Source organism: Pelobates fuscus, chromosome 4 (assembly GCF_036172605.1).
Source record: "Pelobates fuscus isolate aPelFus1 chromosome 4, aPelFus1.pri, whole genome shotgun sequence".
Classification (NCBI taxonomy): domain Eukaryota; kingdom Metazoa; phylum Chordata; class Amphibia; order Anura; family Pelobatidae; genus Pelobates; species Pelobates fuscus.
In genome coordinates this window covers 108,378,802-108,405,367 of record NC_086320.1, presented here as the reverse complement: position 1 = coordinate 108,405,367, position 26,566 = coordinate 108,378,802, and the positions used below count along the sequence as shown (strand labels likewise).

The 26,566-nt window shown below is 37.3% G+C and overlaps 1 protein-coding gene across 3 annotated transcripts in view; it reads right to left on the bottom strand.

Annotated features, from left to right (window-relative positions):
• The window catches only part of AQP4 (aquaporin 4), a 44,169-nt gene extending 18,322 nt beyond the window's left edge, over window positions 1-25,847 (bottom strand). The window contains exons 1-4 of one of the 3 annotated variants that reach the window (XM_063450448.1): window positions 25,751-25,785; window positions 5,073-5,161; window positions 3,787-4,201; window positions 1,875-2,039 (exon numbers count right to left, since the gene is read on the bottom strand). In XM_063450448.1, the coding sequence (XP_063306518.1) occupies window positions 1,875-2,039; window positions 3,787-4,167 (546 nt within the window). In that variant the 5' untranslated portion in view covers window positions 4,168-4,201; window positions 5,073-5,161; window positions 25,751-25,785. Of the gene's footprint in view, window positions 1-1,874; window positions 2,040-3,786; window positions 4,202-5,072; window positions 5,162-19,160; window positions 19,227-25,750 lie in introns of those variants that run through there. The other 2 variants (XM_063450447.1, XM_063450446.1) reach the window with 2 other exon arrangements.
• Between the last annotated feature and the right edge of the window lie 719 nt (window positions 25,848-26,566).

Genomic DNA, 26,566 nt, shown 5'->3' with positions numbered 1-26,566 from the left:
GTTCTGTACAATGCCATGAGCACGTCTCTCTTTCTACTGCTAATACCTCTCCCTATATAACTAATAATTCTGCTAGCATTTCCTGCTGCTCTATTACATTGTCTGCCTATCTTTAAGTACCTTTATAGGAGCTGTAGATATCAGCTATCAGCACAACATGTGATAAGCATGAGGAAGAGGTGAGGAGGATAGTAACATCTAAGTACCTCCAGAGAGTCAGTCAGGTCCTTAAGTCCTAGCTCAATAGCAAGAACAAAATACATGCCTAACCAGGTATCAGGTACCCAGCTGGGCAAGAGTATTGCTTGACACCATGGATATCAAGGCAACAAGAAAACAACTCAACAACAAGAAAACAGTCTGCCAGACGAGGTCACCCCAGGAGTGCCCAGCAGGGGATTTGAACCCTGGACTTTGGCTTTGTGAATCTTGCTCTTTTGCCACTGTGCTATCCAGCCATTCATGTATTGCTTTAATAGGTGTCCTCGCCTTGTTTCCAGCACTGGGAGCTGAACTTACCCGTGGCTGCTCTGCACACCTGTATCCCATATTAATTGGCTGGATATAAAAGCCTGCCTCACCCTGGGAGGGGTGTCAGTTCATTGACTCTGGTTCCCTTGTTTGGTTCCTGTCTCTCCGTATCTGCATTCCAGTTTTCCTGTCTGATTCTGGCTTCTGACCTTGGCTTTCCTCCTGGACTACTCTGATCTCTGGCTTCCCTGATTTTGGCTTTCCTTGACTACGCTTCTGCTAATCCCTGCTGTACTGAGACTTGGAGCACTTTTCCTGGAAAGCCCCCATGCACAGACTCACAGGCCAGGTGGCGTCTTACCTGGTCACCCTGGTCTGTGTCTACTTTGGAAGGGTGAGCGTATAACTCTGCGAGCTGGACTCCCTATCAGGTAAGACTCATTACAGAATGGAAGAGTACATCTGCAATCCAGCACCCAGACACTGTACATCAGCCAGAATTTGGCCTAATGAGTGTCAAGGACACAGACCTGAAAGAAATGCAGAGCATCCACAAGTACATCACAAAGACTGCAACCGAAGACAAACTGCTAAGGGAATGCCTGGTACAACAGCGGCTAGAAAATGCCGAAAAGGAGGTGTATCCATGGCAAGACGAACCTCTTAATGGAATATACCATCAGTTGTTAGTAGATGTTACTCACATTATAAAATTCTACCTGTGGTTGGAAAAAGCAAGTCCAGATACCACAAAAAGGAGTCGAGAATGACAGGGATAAGATCCTGTAGGATTCTAGACACAGACAGACAAGCAAGTACTGGCCAATAAAATCAACATCGTGGTGGTAGACAAGAAACTGCAGAGGACTGCAGTGGTGATGGATGTTGAAATACCCAGTGACCATAACATCAAGAAAAAGGAACATGAAAAGGTGGACAAATACCAAGGTCTGCAAAAGGTAGAAAGGAAAGTGGAAAGTGAAGGCAGTAGTAGTTCCAGTTATGATAGGAGCACTGTGGACTGTAATCCCTAAGTTGTGAGAGTGGCTTCAGAAGATTCCAGGTGAGACATTTAAGATATGTGTACAGATGGATGCACATCTAGGAACACCTCTGCTGAACCCTCACACTACGAGACTTCTGGTAGAGGACCCAAGAATAAGTAATACACAAAAATACCACTCAGAAGTGAGTATGTGAGCATGGTAAGTAAATCATTATATATGTAATTTAAATGCAACTTTAAGAACAATGCTAATTTCAGAACAAAATATTTCTATTTCTTTACATGTCAAACATCAATATTAGTGACATTTCTTTAATATGTACACATAAAAAAAATAGGTGGATGGGTAATATATATATATATATATATATATATATATATATTGTAATTTACTTACAGCAAACAAATGTCCTATGGCAACAGAAAATCCAATTGTTAATGCTACTGAGCCTGTGATGTCATTGCGTTTCGAATCGCAGCTTGCACAAATCGTAAAAATCAGTTGAAACGTGATAATTATTTCAACAAGCAGACCATGGCCAATGGAGAGGTCTTTATTAACCTGTGAACATATTACAAAATAAAAAAAATACACAATTAACAATTATACCAATAAATTAATTAACCTAAATCTGTTACAGTAATTCTATATTATTGGGTTATTGGCTTAAACATTTTGTTAACACAAACTGATCAGTTAATTTAAAGTACAATTCATAGTACCACTGCATTTATAATTGATTTTGATAGCTTATTTTTACTTAGCAAAAGCATTAGATATGTAATTCTAATAAAGAACAAAAGTTTTTAAAGAAGAAGTTACGATGTTTGAAGCAAAAATGCATACAAAACTTTATACAGGAAATTATACAGTAATTTTATTTGGAGGAAGAAGAAAATGCCAAATTATGTGAAAAACTATATGTGAACTTGTACTTTTTTGCTTGGTTTCACAGTGGTTTTGGAGATTTTCCGCATGAGTGTATGAAATTCAGTGACAAGAGTATTTCATATTTTGGGAGATATTTTTACATAGATTGTTTTTAGTGGGATAAAAAAAAAGTACTTCTCCAAATGTAAACTTTTTTGTAAACTAAATTTATATTGAGGCATGTCTTATTTACAATTATCTATACTTGTGTGATTTTACTTTTTTACAATTATCTTTTTGCTCTCACCTGTGCTTGTACACCAGCCTAAATAAACTAGCCTAACAACACATTGTTATATAGTATATAAGGAAAATATGTGATGTAGGCTGCCAATCTTTTGTTTAGTCTCAAGCCATTTAGAAACCAGTTGCTAAGTTACGGTTAACATCTTCCATAAAAAACAACAGGAGACATTCACTTTTCCTTAGTGACTGGCTTCTAGTAGGGGATGCAAGTAACTCCTTGCGATGAATTAACAAATAGCAGCTGGTTACTAAAAAGTGGTGACAAAGTTGTAATCAAGCCCTATGTCTGTACTTTTTATGCCTTGAATTTAAAACTTTAAAACGTATACATAACAATGTGGGCTGAAAACTACAGGATTATGATGAATCATGTATGCAAACAAATAATTTATCTTAATCTTTTATTGGCTAAAATATTAATGAATGCAACTTAACGTCCCCTAACTCATTTTTATTGTATCAGTGATATCACTTGCCTTTCCCTTTTACTCTACATTTATTTTTCTTGCAAAGCAGTAAATTCTCTTTCGATCTCTTTTTTTGTTCTATGTGCAAAGAGATTTAACCGCAACCATATATTCTCATTATGACTTTCATTGTCACTACTCAATGTGATGACCCTACATGAACATATGTTATATTGTACAAGATTATTTTCCAATACCCATTTGTAAACTGTTACAACCTCTGAAAAAAGGAAAGATTAAATCCTGCAGAGTACTGTCAAGATGCACCAGTGGCTCTCGTAACTAGTACATCTCATTTTCTTTTAACTTCAAATCATTTCTTCTGAACCAGTTTCATGAGAGGAGTCATTTTTCTCAAGTCACTTGACTCCACTTTAGTTTCTGAACAATAACATCAGATGTAAAATTTGAGGTTAAGTGAATAATATACTTAATTTAAAATATATTTAATAACATATTATACAAAATGAGAACTCAGTTAAGAAAATGAGTACTGCAAAAAGTACTGCTCAATAAGGTCTAAACATATGATACAGATGGCAAATGTTGGAAGGAATATCGTTAACAAGTTCCTAAACTGGCAAACTGTTTTAAAACATTGTACATCATTTTTGTTATTTATTTTTATGAAAAGTTGGAAGGAAATTTTTAGCATAATTGATTACCTTGGTAACGCCCAGCTCTCCAGCCACATTTGATGGTGTAACTAAGTAGAGAATCCCTGCCCCAGCTATTGCACCTAAAATCTGTGCAACAATATAAAAGGCTGACTTTGCAAGACTTATCTTCCTCATGCAAGCCATTGCAACGGTCACAGCTGGGTTAATATGTGCACCACTTATGTGTCCAAAGCATTGTATGAGGGTAGCAATGCTAAGTCCAACGCACAAAGAGATCAGGACTATGTCTGCTGGCTGAGGATTATCTTTGCTGCTCCAGTTGATAGTGGAACCACAGCTTAGTAGGACAAATATAAACATTGCCAAAAATTCTCCCGTCACTGCTTTCCAGAAAGGTTGTGTCCATATTCCTTTGCACGCCACCATGATTGAATCACACTTGCAGAGAGGCCACCACTTACTGAAATACATAATAATTAAAACTGTAAAATGTGTTTCTAAAAACTAAAAGTGAATCATATTAAAACTATAAAATGTATAGAGTTAATACATCTGTCAGGTATTTATTTGGTATATATTATGTTATTAAGAGCAATACATATTATTGTGGCCGACTTTCTACCAATGTAGCTTCTCTACAATCCACTGCCATAGTCATCTACTATATTTGGATTTGACTAGGGAGTGACAAGGTTTGCACTGAAAAAACAGAATCTCACACCAAAAAATAATCTTCAGCTTGGCCGTGCTTGCAGCTCAACTATTTTGGTTTGCAATTTGCAATCTCTGGTTATTTCTAATTTCTAGTGGATGATCATTGACAACTGACTTGTGCTCTCGTGAATTTCTGTGGAATTTGTAGAATACAGACCAAAATAAAATTAATTTCTAACATGTCATCATTAACCCTGTCATGTCACCAATTATATATGCACAACTGCCGCAAACCTTTATACACTATTTTAATAATTTCAAAACAAATTTGTTTTGCAATGGCTATCGGGACAACAGAGCCAGAGCTACAATTCTATGCATACAGAAACGAAAAATATATTGAAACATAACTTTCAAGGACACCCAGAATACTTGGATTCTAGGGCTGTTTTTTTTTTTTGTGTGTGCAAATTGCTTGGTAGTGAAGGGGTTAATCATATTATTATTTGAATTATCATTAGCATGTATATAGCAGCAAAATATTCTGCAGCACTGCACAATTGTAGAAAGGTGATATTTGGTTAAGACGGCCCTGGTCAAATGAGCTTACAATCTATTAAAGGATCTGAGGTAGGTGGATATATATAATTCTGTCTTGCACAAGGATACTTACTTACTGGTAAGGTGGTCTTGACAGGGATTCTCAGTTCTACGTCAGTGACAGTAATACTGCTTTACCCAGCTGATATTTACCTAGTATACTGAACTAAAAAGGGAATAAAATATAAAAAAAAAAAAACTTTGAGAGCTTCTACATTTTAAGAATACCTTCTACTTCATCATTATTACAATATCTCTAGCCACTATCTTCACTACATATTCCATTGATTTTAATGGTGATTGCCCCACTTTCAGTATTTTACACCATTTTTAATACAGCACTTTGATGAATGTTACCTAAATATTTTCTGAGTGTATGAATAAAAAGATTCATGTCTAAAATAAATAAATACCTTTGCAAAACAAAAACAGTAATCTTGTCCAGATAATTAATGTGGCACACATGATAAACAATTAGTGAATGCATGTCATACTAGACTTACTAGGAAATATGCAAACAGTTTATTACAAGATCAGTAGTGATGCTGGTTCCACTATGGACCATTTCATCTGACCAAGTAGCAGATCCTGTTCCTGCTGGATCCTGCTCCTTGTTCAGGGGCATTGTAGGAGTGTTGTTTCCTTTGCCATTCTTATTGCTCCATCTTAATTCAATTCCATTTTGCATGTGGGTGTTCTTTAGTGGCAACTTCAGTCTCTGATCTTTCTTTTAGAATCTGTGGACACTTTTGTGAAGCACAAATTAGAACCAGCATCACTATTGGATTTTTAAAGAACTGTTTATGTACTTTTCTATTAGTATGACAGATTGATGGTAATTGTTATTATTTTTTGCCACTTGATTTTCCAGATAAGACTACTCTTATTATCATTATTAATATCCTCCTAGGCAGCAGCGCCATGTCTCAACATATGTATGTTGCCATCCTGTATTTGGTGCTACATGCACTAGAACAGAAGTTACAAATATAAGAATAAAAGCTCTCCAGTAACCGATTAAAAACTAACAACAGTACCAAATTTTCGGTCATGTATAAAACACATTTTGACATTTCATACAGGCACAACTTAACAACATGGCCAAATAGATCATGCTTTATATCAAAGATTGCACTATTAAACTATAGTGATTGTCCTTTGCTCAATAACTGCTAGACACCAAACCAGTCAATCAATATATTGTCCTGTTACTTCCTGGTAGTTAAGCTTTGTGGAGCTACACTACACTCAAAAAGTAGGCTATTTTGCAAAGGGCAACTGCCTTGCAAATACTTCTTAATGAGCTGTATCATATATTTTGTATAGGATATTCAGATGGGTGCAAAGTGTGCCTAGACACACTTTTTTATGTAGGGCTAATTTAGATCCCAACTTACATTTTTTCCATCAATGTTGGTTAATCTTTTTGAAGATAAGAATGAGCATTAAAAAAATTATTTTATGTACGTCTTCTTATTATTGACCAATTTGTTGGTATTTTGTGTTTTTTTTAAGCTTGTTATAAAAGAAATTGTATTGGGTAGTTCTACAAAAAAGTAAAGGTGATTTAGTTTGTTTGTCTGATAGATATTTATAGACGTTCTTTATAAGTGAATAATCAATACACTTTCATATTTTATGAAAAGGCAGCCGGGTGCTTATCCTAATGAAAGGTGCTGTGCTGTGCAAGCTAATGGATATTTTATTTGGTCCTCATGTTATTTAACCATGTGAAACTCAGTTGCCTTTTCAAGGATAGCTGCACAATGGACTCTGTGGCATATGAAGTGACACACTTGATCTCTTGAGTTGCCAAAAAAACATGGAATCCCATGTGTACCTTTATGTAATGGCAACACTACTGTTCAAATAAAATATTGTAATTTAGGTAAAACAAACTGAATAATGTGTATGTGCATTTTTGAAAATTGATACCTTTACTGAAATAAAATACATTGATATACTGTGAGTCAAAATCAAAAGTTATTTATTGTGAATACAAATGTAAATTAGGGAGTTCAAAGTAAGGTACATTTTTAGGTTAAAATAGTCATATTGGAATCCTTAAATCCTTAAATACAAAAATGTGCTTGTTTTTCACATCTACCCCTATGTTCATATGACGATACGTTGGAGGAATGCCTTTGGGGTACCTCTTAACTGCTTGTTATTACCTCACGCACTACAAAAATAAAGAATTAAAAAAAAAAAAAATAGCCATATTGGAAAAAATTAGCAAGTCAGCTATAAAGTGTGATTTATCTCCATATTTATCCATGCAGTCTACAATATGTAGGTCGTACAATTTGCCCCCTATACAAAACAAATTATAAACATTTAAATAATGTTATAAAAGGTTCCAACCAACACAGTATTTCAGCACATTAAAAAAAAAAAAAAATCATATCGGGCTACCCGCCCCAAATTTCCTTTCATTTACCTATCACACATCTATTCCCCGAGATATATGCAGCTGTACTTACCCATGCACATGACAGGACAATGTGTACAATGTGTTAACATTCCATGATATATTGTGTTTGAATAACTTACAAGTACGCCTTCAATGTTATTTATAATGTGAAGTATTTGTAATATGGCGTCAATATACTTGGACTGCCCGACACACTCTTTATAGTTGTATGAAACATATTGCAATATGCATTCCTTATATGCATTGTTGTTATTAATGAATGTGACATTGCAGCTGCATATGCTGATGTTATGTGTACTGTTATTACGTGATAATAGAAAATTCACAATAAAAGAGACATATGAAAAAGAAAATCATAGAAAGACCCTAATGGACTAATAGTTTGGGGTATTCAAATAGTTACAAAATATGGTGAATAGATAATATCATTATTGATATTGGAAAGGAAGAAATTAAGTGGATGCATGAATTGCGCACTTTGGAACCCCATGTTTTAAATATAGAGTTTGATTCTTTTTTTTTTTTTATTGTTCAAATTTTGTTTAGATTCTTTTCACATTTTTTTAAATTATATTTTTACAATTTATATATTTTAAAATGTTATATATTTTCTAACATTAATATAGATTAGGATGAGTATATAGGATATGCAAAAATGTGTACATGATAAACGTCATAGAAGTAATAGAAAACGTCATAAGAAATACTGCACTTTTTATACAAATGAAACATGCTAGGCTAATGAGAATCAGAGATAAAGAAACACAAAATAAGAGATGTGACAGATTGAACTGACTTAAGATAGAACATATAGTATTTCCCGTGGAGGTCCCCCTGTAGATAAAGCGATGAGTGTAGGCAGTATCAGGTAAAACCAGACCAGAAAATAAAATAACAAAAAACAAATAACATAAAACAACAGTTAAAAAGGGGTGCACCAGTGTAGGTAATAAACCAGAAATAATCCAGGAAAGCATGAGACAATGTAGTCTTAAAATGGCAAAATGGGTGAGCAAGAGCACTTCACAGTTTAGTCCCCAAGTCCCAGTTCACCCGATGCCCTCCACAGGTTCAGTGCAGACCAGCTCTATAGAGAAATGCTTCATGCCTCTGAGCTAATATGGTCAGTCGGTTGGTCATAGCATACACCAGGAACAGGGCTTCCCACAATGCCTTCAACTTTTCTTGAGACCCAGCTGTGGTTTATTAGAAAATAGAAAATACTGAAGTCTCAGAGAAATGAGACTCAGAACTGGTTTTTAAACGGAGTATAGGAAATGCTTAATACATATTATGACTCAGAAAATCAGCACTGAGTACTGGTAGAGAAAGTTATCCATTTAATATATTGCATACTAGTTCCAAAAGGTGCCACAAAAAATCTAATTAAAAATACTTTATTGTGATTCAGATAAAGAGAGGCACTATAAATGGAAATTCAAAGTAAAAATTAATATGAATAAATATACCAAGTATCAATAGGGGAAGAGAGCAAGCAAAGAGGCTTTAATAAGTTACTAGCCTCAAAATAGGAGGTAGAACTAATAGCCGTAAAACAGGCAGCCAGAGGATTACAAAAGGGATGTATATATAAAATAAATCTGCCCTATTGCTCCTAAATGAAACACCTTCAAGGGTGTTCTATGCTGTCCCTAGTGGTATGTAGCAAGGAATCATACTTCATTGGGGAAGGCTTGAAAGGGCAGCATATAAGAGGAGAAATGTAGATATAAAGTACAATCCCTATAGCTCCTAGGACAAACACCTTCAAGGATGTTCTATACTGTCCCTGAAGGAAAGATGAAAAAAAAGAGAAAAAAAAAATACCTCTGCCAGTCTCCCCTCAAGTCAAATAACTCTGTGCTGAAATAAAATAACGAGGTGAATCAAAAACCTAGTGCCACCATGTGTAAAAAAAAAAGTGAGATCTTCGGTCTCTGAAGTGCTTTGCATTTCGGTGAACCTCTCTGTCTGTTCTGCCTTCATACTTGGGCTCTCTTCACTGGGAGTCCCGAGTACTTCTGATGTTGGCGTAAAGCTGGCTAGCGGTGTAGGTGGTCACTAGATTGTAGCAGGGCATTCCATTGCATCTTACATTACAGCTGTCACCAGAAATCATCAAAGAGCCTGTCCAGCCTGGATTTGAGATAAAGCGAGTCATTGCTTGTGCTAGGGAAATACAGGGCCTCCAGCATATTGGGTGAGTCGTCGTGGATGCTAGCGTGGGAGGTGTCACCCGTATGCCCGTGTAGGGTCTGGGTTGCCCTTCTGATTTGGACTGGGATCACCCCAACTGGTCCAAGGGATATGAGAAATAGGTAGTTGTTTTTGCTGTCTCTCGAATAGGTGCTTGATAGTGGAGTTTTTATGCATGACATTGTGTGAAGAACAGACTTGTTTTATTTCTGCATGTCATTTGTGGGTGGTACGATACGTATAAATAGGGCAATGATAGTGATCTGATGAAGTGGTGGTTATGGCGCAACGCACATTCACATGTATGTAAAGACGTTCTACCCAACTTCCAGGAAGTACTGCAAGCAACTCCAAGTGACCAGGAACCGATGACTGTTGTTGGACTCATAGTTATTAATCAATAAAGATTCCTGTTTTCCTATAAGTGCATTTTAATCAGAATAAAGGTTGTCAAGCTGTCCATTGGTTCTATCCATTTTTGTGGGAAATCGCATCAGACACTGGATGTTTATTGTGGAGCCTTTACAGTTGGATCAGTATTTACTGCAGCACTTGTGAGTGTATTAAACGTTTCCATTTTTTTTTTTTTACAGTTTTACACTGTATATTTGCCTTTTTCTATTTATGTACACATTTATGGAGGTTATTTTTGATGATATTTTCGATGCAAGTTTTTTATTACATGATTTGATCATACCTACACAATGCACTTTATCAGATTGATGTAAATTAACACGCGTGTGTTTTTATAGGTGTATTTGAATATTATTTAGGTGAACCCCCTGCATATATGGTTAGTTTTAAATGCACAGCACATCTTATACTGATTTTTATAATTTTAATTCAGCTACCTTGGGCTAAACTTTTAAATTCCTTTTCATTTTACTAGGAATTTCTAAATTATGCCTTCTTGAATAAACCTTATTGTATTTATAGGTCAGTGATTAACAAACTTCAAAATCACTTATAAGGAAGCTTTTAATAGGTATTTGAATGCAATTAGTAAATGCAAATGCAAACATAATGGAGAAATATTTGTGTTTTGAAAATAGCATAATGGGCAGTGGTAAAACTTTCTAATACTTGCTATTAGTATAGAACACAAGGTGAGAAATGCAAGAAGCAATCGTTTGCTATTTCAGTTGCACTGTCACATAATTGTCATTAGAGGGCGCTTTTAGCTAGTAAAAAAAACCTCCAGGAAAACAGACCATCTTAACGTTTGAAAAAGTAATGTGCAAATGTCACTATTTTTTAGCACATCAGATGGGCACCAATGAATTTTAAATGTATTTTATTTATGGACACTTTAATAAAGTGACTAATGACAGCTGCAATAAACTATAATTTAGAATAATCTCCTGTTTGGAGTTTAATGAAAATAATTTGTTATTTGTTTGTGCTATTTAAAACACCTTTCAAGCAGAAAACTACTTTGAACTTGCTTCTTTTTACAGGAACAGAGTTACTATATTAATGGTGGACTAAATTGGTCAAATTGTGGATCTCAGCTATACAACTGTAAGGAAACACTCTTATCGGGTATAAAATTATCTCAATTGCATTGACCTTAACGTCACCTGTGACATTTCATCTTCTTCCCAAGAATAAGCCAGCAAATAACATTCCATTTAGTGGGAAAAGCTCCAGGTGTGTAAAAGATTAAGTGTTTGTTGGGAGAAAACATGAGGAACTAGTGAAGAAAATAACCTTGTTCTATCCAGAGTGGCTAATAACTATACCTTGCTTGCTTACAATGAAAGTGGTAATGAAATATATTATAAGAAAAAAAAATGGATGGAGGCCCTCAAATTGTTCTCCATTAGTTCTGTCATGGTCCATGTCATTAATTGCTGAGTACCAGGTACATTCTTTTAATTTGAGGCATATTCAATGATTTATGGCATTTTGACAATAAACATACAACATTTTAACCAAAAAAACGAGGTAGACAAAAATGTCCAGTTATCCTGAGATGTTGATTTTTTTTTAAACTGTATTTTAATGCTATTATGGTTTAAAGTGTGTAAGTGGCTTAATGATTCACCCAAAATCACTTGTAAATAGACCCAAAGAGATTGTGGGAGAGGGTTATTTATAAAAATGGTTGTGTTCTGAAAAGTGGTCTAGCGTACTAAAAGTGGGGTAGTCACCAAGGAAACCAGTGGATCCAGAAGGCACGTAGCATTGGTGATGCCTCCCCTTTTCGATTTTTGCAGCACTTTTTAGATCAGACAGTTTTATACAAAGCCCCCAATGAAGAATTTTCAATAAGCTAAGAACATTATGGATCTAATATTAAATTGAATTTGCGTGTATGAAATTGACAACTGTTTGCTCCTACGTAGATCAAAGTTTCGAGTAATTCACTTATTTCTTAAAGTTACCAGTTTTACGTCAGTTGTGTTTACCTCCACCCTTACAAAAAAACTATTGCCCTGTGATAATGTGATAATTCTTGGGTAAACTTAACATTTATCACCTTGGCTAGTTGGCAAAATTATCTCAGTCCTAACACAGGCCACTATGGCTGTTAATCTTGGTCATGTTGCTGCACATCTGTGTTCCTGCTCACATCACTTAAACATTCACTGACAGGATTACTAAATTTGAGACATGTAGCCATTTTATATATACTGAGTTTACTCCAAGTAGAGCTCCATTGCCGAACTCCCATTGAAGTCAAAGAAGATTGTTCATCCCACTGTTGAGATAATCAGGTTATGAAAGCTTACAAAGAGGTTTGTATTCTTTTTTTTTTTTTTTTTTGTGCATGTGTAAATTCAAAGATTGCACAATATACAAATATAACAGAGAAAAAGTTTGTCAGGTTCAAACATTGTACATGGAATTCAGCACATTTGTTTTTTTGACAGGCATACTGCATATTGAAGAAGACTTAGCAATAATTTGTGAGCATTAGGTGAGATCGGTGAGTGGTATCTGATAGATCACCGGATTGTGGTAAATTCAGTTTTAGCAAAATAAGAGACTCCAGGTTGGCTCAGTTCGATGCAACATAAACTTTTAAAGTAAAGTGAAAACTGTAACTGAAATATCTATCTTTACATTTGGTGGTCTCTAACGGTGAGGATAGTTTCTAAATCCCTCATTTTTTCTCACTCATCATATTAGTATAGCAATGCCAACGGCAAGGAGACAACAGGATGGGCCATAGCCCATATGTTCTGTATGTAGTAAAAGAGGCATCTTAGCTGTCTAGTGTGCGGTCGTGTGCTGAGTGGATTATAAATTTTAGTGACATGTCTAACAACGGGATAACGCTACAATAAGATGGAGGTGGTCCCCTGAGCAAAGGGTATTCGTAGATCAAAGATGTATCAGGGTTCCTTACATAGGCATTAGTGCTCCAGGGGGAGGAGAAAAGCCCCCCTCGGGGTTCCTACAGTAACTAACACTTTTATCCATTAGATAAATCAATATGGGGGGGGGGGGGTGTCTGGGTGGGCCTGGAGGACCATATGGGAAAGGCGCGGTTGGTGCCTGGGTGGGCTGCTCTGTTCTAAGGGTGCGTCCCTCATCTATTTTCTCCCTTCGAGTTGTCTAAAGATTTGGCATTAGAAAAATAGAGAAGGGAAATAGAGAATGTGAAATGAAAACATAATCAAAGTACTCAAATGAAGGTGAGATAGCAATCCCCTTCAGTGCGTCCAGGTCCCACGGGTATAATGTTCGGAGTTACGTTCTCCAAGGCGATGCTTTATAGTGGCAGCCAATAAACAAGAAAAAACATTAGAAAACAAAAACAGAAAACTTATAGTGGTTATAGTCACATATTCCAGTGGCGGGTTTTATGGCCTCCAATGGGGTGGAGAGTCCTTCGGTTAGTTTGGTGTTCTCAGGTAGCATCGTCTGCCGATGTGGTGTGTCTGGCTGACCTGGGTACGAATTCCTTGGCGGTGGTAGGATTCAGTCTGGTGGACGTGGTTGTAGATTCTGCTTGCGGGGCCTTCAGGCCCAGCTGGCCCAGGTAAGTGTCCAGATCCTGCAGGCTTTTTACTCTGTAGACAGTTCCTTTGGTGCTGAATGTGAGCATCCGTGGGGTGCCCCAGCGGTACAGGATGTTATTTATTCTCAGTAGTGGTAAGCTAGGTTAGAGCGTTTTACGCCAACTTAGTGTGGTTCTTGTGAGGTCAGGGAATAGCAGTATTTGTGAGTCCTCAAACGATAGGAGGGTTTTTCCCCGAGTCGCTGCCAGGAGAGCTGTCTTGTCCTGGTGGGTCTGAAATTTTATGATAACATCAGCCGTGGCGTTTGTGGTTACATTTTTCAGCTTGGGCAGTCTGAACACTCTGTCAATCTTTACGAGTTTGGCTTGTTTGGGTTGCAGAAGTGTGGCAATTAGGCGTCTCACATAGTGTGGGAGGTCAGTTAGCCCTATATCATCATGTATCCCCCTAACCTTCACGTTATTTCTTCTCCTGCCAGAGTTCGGTAAACATTTTAGTTAGCAGGGCCGCTGTGGCTGGTTCTTCCGCAGGGGATGCTTGGAGCTTGGGCCCTGGGGGATGGTTCATAGATGCGCCCTCACCCAAGTCTGGGTAGAAGTCACCCGAAGAGTCGGAGTATGCATCCTCCCTCAGCGCCATTTTCTCCCATGCGGCCTTCTGCGAGTTCGCCGATGTCGCGGCTGGAAGGCGGTTTGTCCGGCTTAAATTTTTTTATTTTTCTTGCCCATTGTCCCCTCCTCGAACGGTGGGTGAGGTTTGAGTAAGATGAGTGCCCAAATTCCGCCAATTTCATGCGTTTTTCTCGGTTTTCAGTACGGAGCTTTCCTCCATGCGTCTTTGCTGGTCTCCAACTAGCTCCGCCCCCCCAAGGTTTGTATTCTAAACAGCAATGGTGTAAATGAACCGCAAAATGTAGACCTATTAACTGAGTTGTACAAATTAGGATTTTCTGTTATTTTGAGCAGCATAAATACTGGTTTTCTACTGAGAAATAGATTGTATGGTCAAGAATCAGTGCCTTTCATTTTTGATGTTTTGTTTAGATGATATATAAATACATACTTTTATACATTTGAATGCAATACGGCAAAAAGTCGTAGGCCAATTAAGAAATAAGAAAAAGTTATAGCATGATATGAACTGTGACAGATTTAAATGTGTGTCTCAAACATCTACTCACAGCATACTGCGGCCATTGTAAATTGTTCTTAATGAAACATGCTATCACTACGTTTTCCGTAAATCTGAGATACGCTTTTAGGTCAAATGTCACATGCAGTAGCAATACTGCCCATACCCAGTAAGTGGATTGGAAATAAGAAGATCACATTGATGGTTTTCTGCAGCATGTTTCTTTTTGTGCCTACAGCTGGTTTATCGGGGGGAATGACCTCCTTATGAACTGAAGTTAGTGTTCTAGTTTTACAAGTTTAGATCATATTTACAGCTTGTGTCACAGCATTCATTCCTGGCATTTGTAAAGGTTATTTTAATGTAAAGATCAGTGAAGCATTTAGAATAACAATGTCCATGTTGTTTGGAATTTTCTCTGCAGTGTACATGTATAAGTGACCACATCTCCTTTCTGTCTTCTACGGACAATTTAATGTAATGTGAGATTTAGCGTAGACACATTTATTTCTAGGGAGATGGAGAACAAATTGGTACCAGGTGAGGATAGATCAGCATATTGCAAATCTTAGGAACATTTTAACTGAATTTACATTCTTATGCTCCAGTATGTGTGACCGAAATATCTTAATACGACAATGCTGTGCACATTTGGAAATGTAATTCCGATAAAGAAGGAGATAACAATGTACATTTATGTAGATTTAGGAGATAGCCTGATTGTTACCAGAGGATCAATACAAAGTAACCTAGTAGTCTGCAGTATAATGTGTAGGATCTAGGGTTCCTTATTTCCAGGGATTTTAAAAAACACTTATGCACTTCAATGTAAAGTTTTAAGTGTTGAAATCTTAAGGAACACAAATATTTGCAATATCAATGATTTAACTTATTTTTCAGTAGAATACTGGGCCACCTCTCTAGGGCCGCATTTTTAGTCATTTAAGTAATTTGCAAGTTTCTATTATGAAATGAAAGTTGGGCAAATACTTGAACACATAAACTTGAGAATATGTGCAATCTGACCTTTCCATTACATTCAAGAGGAAAGGGAAGATTGTTTAGTTATACCTTTAACTGGGACACAAATTACGTCTACTCAAAAAGCTCTCATCTCACAAGTTTCTTCCAAACTAAATACATGCAAGCAGTTTCCATTAAAAGGTTTTCCTATATGTAACAATAAAAAAAAAACCATTTAAAGTTAAGTATTTTTTATATTTTTTATACATTTATTGTATACTATGCCAAAATATGATTCTTTTTATACAAATGGACCAATCAGTCACACTATAGTCTGCCATTTTGTTGTTTTAATTGGGTTGCAAAGAAACTGCAAATGATTTTGCAATAGGGAGACAAAAGATTTACTTAATGATTCTGTACAACTATGGGCAGTTTAACCCCTTAAGGACCAAACTTCTGGAATAAAAGGGAATCATGACATGTCAGACATGTCATGTGTCCTTAAGGGGTTAAAGGTAATACATCCATGAAGCATTATTTGAAACATTTCCCTGAATAAAGTAACTCTATACTTTCTGAAGACCTTATAAATCTACTATTAATAATACCAATGGCACCATCTAATGTAATTTTCTTTTGTGAGATATCAAGGGTTTGCAATTAGAATAAAAATCGAAATCATGTAACTCTGCATATAATTCAGCTACAGATTTACCAGTATCTAAGCGTTATACAAGAGTAGTTGAAAATGTATTTTTAGAGCAACACTTTTGTTGGCATAACCACCATGACCATTACTGTAAAGATTGTGGTGCAAGGAGTTTTTACTGCTATCCCCGAACTTTCTTTCAAATTTTTTTGAGGATTTGGACAAAAAACAGAGCTCTCCCAGCATCAGAGGGCAAACGCCTCACCTACCACTCATATAAGGTAAAACATTCACGTCCAGTGCCATCATAACTTCCAAAGTTGAACAACTATAGATGGATAGTACAGGACTAAAGGTTAGACATTATCTGAATGGTAGGAGAGGTCACTCGCTTTGGATGAGGTCACTGGCTTTGGATGTTAGTTTGTTATTTTGTCAACTTAATTGACTATGATTTCATAAAAAATTAGGAGGGTCGCATCAAAATACTACTTGTCCTACAACCACTACATTAACCCCTTCATGATCAAGGATTTTCTGAGATTTATGTATCCATGACTGACATGTTACCTTCAAGGGTACCCATATATATATATAATATGTATAATTTTTTTAAAGACAGATTGGGGTTTTATCTGGTAACCATTATACTTAAAATAACACTAATTATGAAAAAATATTTTAAAACAGTGGGGGGGGGGGGGGGGAGTCCCACATTTTCACTGTGTTGCTCATGATAACTAGACCTGAGCACAGTGAGAAAATGCCTTTCAGCCAAACCATTTTTTCCAAAAATGAAAATTTTGGAACAATTAAATTCTGGCTATATGTTGGCTCAGCTTGGCAGATTTGGACAAAAAACAGAGCTCTCCCAGCATCAGAGGGCAAACGCCTCACCTACCACTCATATAAGGTAGAACATTCATGTCCAGTGCCATCATAACTTCCAAAGTTGAACAACTATAGATGGATAGTACAGGACTAAAGGTTAGACATTATCTGAATGGTAGGACAGGTCACTGGCTTTGGATGTTAGTTTGTTATTTTGTCAAATTAATTGACTATGATTTCATAAAAAATTAGGAGGGTTGCATCAAAATACTACTTGTCCTACAACCACTACATTAACCTTCATGATCAAGTATTTTTCAAGAAATGAAAATTTTGGAACAATTAAATTCTGGCCATATGTTGGCTCAGCTTGGCAGATTTCAGTATTAAAAACTGTTTCGGGAAATGAATCAGATGAACCAAAGGGCACAAAAATGGGCTAATATGTATATATTTTGCAGTACATTGATTGGAGCTATTTCCCACCACTTGTTTCACAGATCCAGTGCGAAAGAGTAACCCACATAGGGAAAAACTGGAGAAGTAAAAAAAAAAAATCTATATTTATATATGATACATATTTTAGATATGTAATATATAAAGATAGATTTTTTTTATTTTATTTTTTTTTTACAGCTCCTCGTTTTTATCCCTCTACTGGTCACTATTGGCTCTGTGAATAAACTTAAAATGTATTCACTGTCCCTTAGCCATCAATCACCTTTTTCTTAATAACTATTTCTTTTTTTTTGGTATTCAGAATTATGAATCAAAGAAAACTTGTTCAGCAATTGTGTGTTTTGGTTGGTTCGTTATTCGGCAACATTTAGACTTGGATTATGGGAATTCAACTAATCCCCCGATTGGCCTAAATTTATATAAACTGCAGTTTGGAATAAAACAAATCTCCAAAACTTCCACGCAACTGGTGTAACAACAACTAAATTAAAATGCCCAATATGACTAGGATTTCAATAGATTTTTTTGAAGTTATATGGCAAATATGGCAAGGAGTGATTTTTTTTTCAAACTAACCCCTTGCCAATTATGGCATGCTAAGAATATACCTTTAATTGCAGAATCCAATTATCGAAGTCTGTTACACAAAGGTTTAAATGAGTAGAAAGAAGAGCCATCATGATTTTTAACTGAGAGCATTTCAACAGTTTTCATTTAACTATTGCATCCTCATCCTAGCCAAACTGCTGGTAATATGTATTTTTTTGTGTTTTTCAAATACATGTTTTGTTTTCGTAAATTAATTTCACAGATCATGTGTTTCTCACTATTCCTCTTTACGCTATATATACATTTATTTACTGCTGCAATGTACCCTATATAGACCATTGCCAGATTATGACACATTAAAGACATAATAAATGTTTGTTTATAAATTTCTAATTTTTTTTTACCAGTTTATTTAGCTAGGTCATGCCACTTTTTGGTAACAGCACCAGCTCCCAGCTGCACGTTACCCTTATCTTGTCATTCCATTTTCAAAATAAGAAAACATGGACTATTTGATATGAATTATTTTAAGTCTTTTAACCTGACTGTTTAATCACAAATTTGGCAAGTTTTGCATTAAATGTATTTTTGCCGCTTTTTCCCAGGCGACACTATTTGGTATATCTGTGTGACCAACATCAAACTCTGATGACACGTCTAACCCTTAACTAACCATAAGTAACACTAACCCTAACATGAGCAGTTACCTGTTCAGTAGATCAGCTTTGGTAACTCTAGCAAACCTTAACTAAAACTAGTTCAATAGTTAATATATCTGCCCTAGCTTAACCAGTTAACATATACACTAACTATAATTCTAACCCTAACCCTATATAACACAAACACTAACATTAATATTAGCCCAAACTTACCCTAAAGTATATTTATAGTAGAATTTACCCCCCAAGTTGATTGAATGCCATGGGAGGCAATCACAGTAATAGCATACCTTAACTAACAGCAAAATCCTTGTTTGTACCTATTGGTGTGTATTTGGCAGAGAGCCTGCTTGTCAGTGCTGCAGTAGGAGCTGAGATGTTTCATATCACTGTAACAGCTTGTCACAGTGATCCAATGCAGGGGTGTGCTTGCCAATAGTGATGTCGCGAACATGAAATTTTCTGTTCGCGAACGGCGAACGGGAACTTCTGCAAATGTTCGCGAACAGGCGAACCCGGTGAACCGCCATTGACTTCAATAGGCAGTCGAATTTCTGGTCACAATAGTGATGGAAAAGTTGTTTCAAGGGGACTAACATCTGGACTGTGGCATGCCGGGGGGGATCCATGGCAAAACTCCCATGGAAAATTGCATAGTTGATGCTGATGAGTCTGGTTTTAATCTATAAAGGGCATAAATTACCTAACATTCCTAAATTGTTTGGAATAACGTGTAGACATGTGCAATTCGTTTCCCCCCCCCCCCCCGTCTACCCCCCTGGCCCCTATCCCTGAGAGGTGGGTGGGGGCCCAAATCAGATTGGGGGGGGCCTAATGTCCTCCCCCTTGGCCCCCACCCTTGAGCGGTGGATGGGGGCCCTAATTACTAATGGGGGGGGACCTAATGTCCTCCCCCTGGCCCCCACCACTGAGCGGTGGGTGGGGGCCCTACAGTAAAATAAGGGGGGGACCTAATGTCCTCCCCCTGGCCCCACCCCTGAACGGTGGGTGGGGGCCCTAAATACTAAAAAGGGGGGGAACCTAAGGTCCTCCTCCCTGGCCCCCACCCCTGAGCGGCGGGTTGGGGCCCTAAATACCAATAGGGGGGCCTATTGTCCTCCCCCCGGCCCCCACCCACCGCTAAAAAAAAATGTCCCCTCAGGTGACTAGGGGTCCCCAAACCCCTAGTCAACCCCTCCCCCTCTCCAAAAAAAAAAAATGTATCCCCCTACCTACCCCCCTCACCCTAAAAATAATGAGGGGGGACCTTTAAGTAAGAACCTGTAAAGAAAAAGAAAAAACACTTACCATTCGATGTTTTCTTTCTTCTAAAATCTTCTTTTATCAGCCCCAAAAAGGGCAAATAAAAAACCACAATAACCGACGCAATAAAAAAAAAAAAAAAAAAAAAAAAAACGAGCTCAAAAAAAAAAAAATCCATCTTCACCCATGGAGGGCTCCACGCAGACTGAGCTCTGCAGGGCTTGGGAAGGCTTATAAAGCCTTGCCCCGCCCTGCAATTATGCTCAGAGCACTCTGATTGGTGGGTTTAAGCCATCCAATCAGAGTGCTCTGACAGGTAAATGAAGAGACTGACATTTTACACAGCGTGGGAAAGTTCTTTGGAATTTTCCCACGCTGTGTAATTTGACTCATAACACTCTGATTGGTGGATTAAGTAACCAATCAGAGTGTTATGAGTCAAATTACACAGCGTGGGAAAATTCCAAAGAACTTTCCCACGCTGTATAAAATGACACAGAGCACTCTGATTGGTGGATTTCAAACCAACCAGAGTGCTGTGACAGGTAAATGTAGAGATTTACCTGTCAGTCTCTTCATTTACCTGTCAGAGCACTCTGATTGGATTGCTTAAACTCACCAATCAGAGTGCTCTGAGCCTAATTGCAGGGCGGGACAAGGCTTTATAAGCCTCCCCCGCCCTGCAAAGATCAGTCTGCGCGAAGCCCTCCATGGGTGAAGGTTTTTTTTTTGCGCTCATTTTTTTTTTTTTTTTAATTGCGTCGGTTATTATGGTTTTTTATTTGGCCTTTTTTGGGGCTGAAATAAGAAGAAAGAAAACATCCAATGGTAAGTTTTTTTTCTTTTTCTTTACAGGTTCTTAGTTAAAGGTCCCCCTCATTATTTTTAGGGTGAGGGGGGTAGGTAGGGGGATACTTTTTTTGGGGGGGGGAAGGGGGTGACTAGGGGTTTGGGGACCCCTAGTCACCTTGGGGGAAATTTTTTTAGGGCCCCCACCCACCGCTCAGGGGTGGGGGCCAGGGGGAGGACAATAGGTCCTCCCCTTATTAGTATTTAGGGCCCCCACCCACCGCTCAGGGGGTGGGGGCCAGGGGGGGGGAGGACATTAGGTCCCCCTTATTAGTATTTAGAGCCCACCACCCGCCGCTCAGGGGTGGGGCCAGGGGGGAGGATATTAGGTCCCCCCCTTATTAGTATTTAGAGCCCCCCACCCGCCGCTCAGGGGTGGGGGACAGGTGGGAGGACATTAGGTCCCCCCCCTTTTTTTACTTTAGGGCCCCCACCCGCTCAGGGAGGCGGGACCCTTTTTTATTTTTTTATTTTTTTTTTAACATTGAGCAGCCACAGGCTGCTCACTGTTTAATAGACATGCCCCTACTCGCGGTATTTTGAGTAGGGGCACAATTTCCTAATACTAAATATTTTTTACTTAGTATTAGTAAATTTGGCTGAAAGACCAATTTAGGTCTTTCAGCTTTTTGGTAGATAACTCCCTAATACCGTGGGAATTAGGGAGTTATCTACCAAGCGGCTGCAGCAAAAGTCCCGAAAATTCCAGAAATGCGGGGATAATGTATAATAAGCACAGGTTACTGGCTATGAGAGGATAATGTATAATAAACACAGGTTACTGGCTATGGGAGGGGTAATGTATAATAAACACAGGTTACTGGCTATGGGGGATAATGTATAATAAACACAGGTTACTGGCTATGGGAGGGGTAATGTATAATAAACACAGGTTACTGGCTATGGGGGAGGATAATGTATAATAAACACAGGTTACTGGCTATGGGGAGGATAATGTATAATAAACACAGGTTACTGGTTGTGGGGGGATAATGTATAATAAACACAGGTTACTGGCTATGGGGGGAGATAATGTATAATAAGCACAGGTTACTGGCAATGGGAGGATAATGTATAATAAACACAGATTACTGGCTATGGGGGGATAATGTATAATAAACACAGGTTACTGGCTATGGGAGGATAATGTATAATAAACACAGATTACTGGCTATGGGGGGATAATGTATAATAAACATAGGTTACTGGCTATGGGGGATAATGTATAATAAACACAAAAAAAATTAAAAAAAATAAAAATAAATGCAGCTTCCGAATTAATCTAAATTGTATGCTGTCTAGGAGGTGGGATGGTCTGGGAGGGAGGGTCTGCTGCTTATTGGCTGGAATGTGTCTGCTGACTGTGAGGTACAGGGTCAAAGTTTACTCAATGATGACGAATAGGGGGCGGACTGTACATCCCATATGTTCGCCGGCGAACCGCTCGGGACATCACTACTTGCCAATGCTATTGCTGGATGTCTCATGCTTGAAGCATCCAGCAATGATCCACCAATAAATTTACATGGAGGTTGACATTCAAACTCTGTGGCAACTGCCAATGAATGCCTCTGGCAGCATGTGGGGGTCCATTGCTTGACTCGCTCACTTGTGGTCTCAACTTTTAAAGGCACTTTAAACAGCTAGTGTGCAGGCTAATTTGTGTGATTTATCTTGGAATACTCATTTGAAAACTCCAAATCTCTAAATTATTTCCACTCTCTTAAGTGATTTAGGTGGTAAAGTGTCCTTGGAACCCAATTTTATAAAAGTACACATTTGAAGAAAAAATTGGCACTTTTATAAACCTTCTTGGGAACACCTGTCAGCTGACAATGGAACATTGTCCTTGAACTTTCCTTTAAAAAGAAGTGACAACTTTGAACTGATAAATTCTCTATGATAAGCATTGACATTGCAGTTGCCACACATGCACCATGCCCCCTAATGCTTCTCTGTAAGAAACATTGATCATCACTAGTGATGAACTCCCTGAGGTAGTGAAGCAGTGGAGAGAAGATCATCTCTCTGCAAGATAAAAGGTAAGTAACCCCCTTTTTAAGAGACACTGGGTAAATTGAATCTAAAGATAAAAAGAAAAATCCTCCAATGCTAGAATGAAATGTATACAATGTTTGAATGTTCCTTTACTCTGTAATGGCTATGCTGTTTAAAGTTGCCCTTTAAATAACCTGCTGTCAAATTGAATCTACAAGTAATTCGAAAGCACATGGGCTTCATAGATGTTGAATAAGCTCATTCCATCCTGGCCTGGAACACAGTCTTCAAGGACCAAATTGTGATGACAGTATGGAAAGTCCTGATAGGGTTAATCCCCACTAAGTATCAAAAGATTCAATAACACATTCTTGTGCCCTCTCTCTAATTTGTGGCAGAGTATTTGTGTTACACCTCTACATCTACAGTGTGTTTATCTAATGTGTGAGATATTATTAAAACATGGAAAAATAGACAAAGTGGAGTTAGGAGGACCACTCACATAAAAATGGGCAGTCCACACTCCATATAGGAGAACCTCCAGGCAGTTAATATTTCAATATATATATATATATATATATATATATATATATATATATATATATATATATTTTTTTTTTTTTTCACATTATATATATATATATATATATATATATATATATATATCCAAAACAATCAACAAATAAAGTATGCAAACCCAAGTGCTATAAGTGAAAAGAACATACATACATACATACATACAATCCGATTATATTAGAGGTATCCATCTGTCTATTAACTTACTTAAAGATATATACTCAAGGTACACAGGGTACTCTGATGTATGTTATAGGAAGTTGATATGTGTGACAAATCTCCCATATTTCAAGACTTATTATTAAGTGTTCTTGCATGACAAGACCACTTACTATTATCATATTTTATATATATATATATATATATATATATATATATATATATATATATATATATATATATATATATATATATATATATATATATATATATATATATATTATTCTTATTATAGCCAAATTTACCACCCTAACTCCTCTCACAGTTTTTACACTACATAGACAGTAATATACCGAAACGTGTGGATTGTTCCCGATTGGTGTGCTATTACTTTGTGGAAATATCGTCGTTTTTGTGGCAAAATTGGTCCCATAGGAATGAATGGCGGAATGTTCAATACTAGAGTGGGAGCTAACAAAAGTGTGAGCTAAAAAATCAGGACATGATTTCTAAACTGCCACCACTCCCTCATTTTCAAGCCCACCTACACAAATCTTATATCAAAATGTTCAGCTATCCCTGCTGCCACTAAAAATATCCACGGCTAAGCCATAGTCCTGATAGTTTTCACAATATGACCATTTGTTTGCAACTCACGCCGTCCATTGACATTCATTGAAACTCCACTCTAGCCACCTCAAATTTGAAGGGCGATTTCTAAACTGCGACTGTGCATTCATTGTTAATATTTCGGAGACATACTATGCATCAAAATGTAGGTCTGGGTCTTGTGATTCTCACAATATAAAGCTCTTCACTGTAGGATTTAGCCCTTGCTGTAGAGTGAGTTGCCATAGGAACACAGGTGTGTGAGCAACCAGCAGAGTGTTCCGGAACACAGAGGCTGCTAGATGAAACACATTCTCTAAACTGCTGTAATTCCTACAGTTTTTAAAACACAAAAGTGAGCACTATCACATTGAATAAATATATTTCCATGTTAGTCAATGCGTTATACCTGTAACAGAAAACCAGTAACATACAATGTTACAACAATACAGCTAATCAATGTTTCATAAAGTTATTCTGCCCAGTCCAACTTTTCCACAGTTACTCCAGCCACTCCAACCACACAACAGTTACTCAAGCCACTCCACCCAGTTACTCCGCCCACTCCAGTTTTAGACTACTGGTGGAGGCAAGAACACTTCACACAATTTCCCCAGAAATTGTAGCTTTTCTAGTTTTGATTTATCTTTTCACTTATAGCACTTGGGTTTGCACACTTTATTTGTTTAGTATTTTTCGGATATATATTAATAAAGGCTTATACCACAAATACAAAATTTTAACTCCCTGCAAGTTCTCCTATATGGAGTGTGGACTGCCCACTTTTATGTGAGTGGTCATCCCCACTCCACTTTGTCTATTGTTCCAATATATTCACGGTGCATGCCGTAACCTGCTGTGGGGGCATCAGTGCTGACTAGTTTAGCACTGTAGCCCTTTTTCCCTCGATATTATCAAGACATGTAGCTTTTTTCAAAGGCTTGTTCGAAATACATCTAAATAATTCCTTGATCAATCAGTCTCATAAAACTGTGTGCACGCTGTAAAGATCCATTTTCCTGAGGTATACAGAATAGAGAAGCAGGTAAATTACAAATATACAGTGTTATTCACTAAAGTGAGGATTCAAGTTGAATGCAAAATGAATTTCAAATTTGTGGTTAAGATAGCTAAAACAGAAGAAGATTCCAAGTTCCCTATACTTTCCATTCAGTTAATCTGGACTTAAATTTGAAATTCACTTTGAATTTTCACCCTGCTATTCACATGTGTTCAGATATTGTAGTCAATTACTACATGTCATTGCATATGGAAACACACATGCACAATGTATAAGGATGCTTGTTTCCTTGATTATCAATTTAAAAATATATATTTGTTAACATATTAACACGTTATTATGTTTAACTGCTGCAGTGTTAGTGAAGAAGGCAGTATTTAAAATGTTACTAGACAATTATATAATGCAATTTGCCACTAATAAAGTAACACTCACCCTCTATGTCTTGTTACAGGTCTGCCACTCATTCCTTCTCTGGATAAAATGAAGTGCTGTAATTACCCTGACCAAGAGAACACAAGGAGTCAGATTACTGTGTGCTGTCTGATTGGTTTTTAAAAAACAGGGGTGGAAAATGTTACTGCAAAATGTAATGGACATAGGCAGTGGCTGTGTGTACTAGTTGTTTGGGCAAGTGGGATATTGAGTCATGTTCTACTGGCATGCAGCATTTTATTTTTGGTGCCAGGAAAATACACAGCTCAATAAAACTGAGATAACATTAATAGCAGAAGTCAAATACTTAAAGAGATAAGAGTATTTTTATTCAACAGAAAAATGTACATTCAGAAGGAAAAAAAGCAATTTCACATTTTAAATGTAAAGACACATTTCTGAAATTCACTCACCTTACGTGCTCAACACATTACTGTATTCAGTCACAATACCCCATATTTACGTACCTCCACATTATTGTCAGCCACTTCCCATCAAGTTTATCTTCTTGCAGGGATACCATTAGAAATGTTGGGGCCCTTAACACTGCACAAGGTCTGGTTCCCCGGGGGCCCGCCTTGTATATGTTGTGTTTGCAGATGACACAAAACTCTGTAAAGTAATACAATGTGAGCAAGATATTACTTTGCTGCAGAGGGATTTAGATAGATTGAGGGACTGGGCATTCAAATGGCAGATTAAATTTAATGTAGAAAAATGCTAAGTTTTGCACTTCGGTGTGAAGTATGCACAAGCAATTTATACCCTAAATGGTAGTGAAATAGGGATTTACAACATGCAAGAATTTGGGAATTG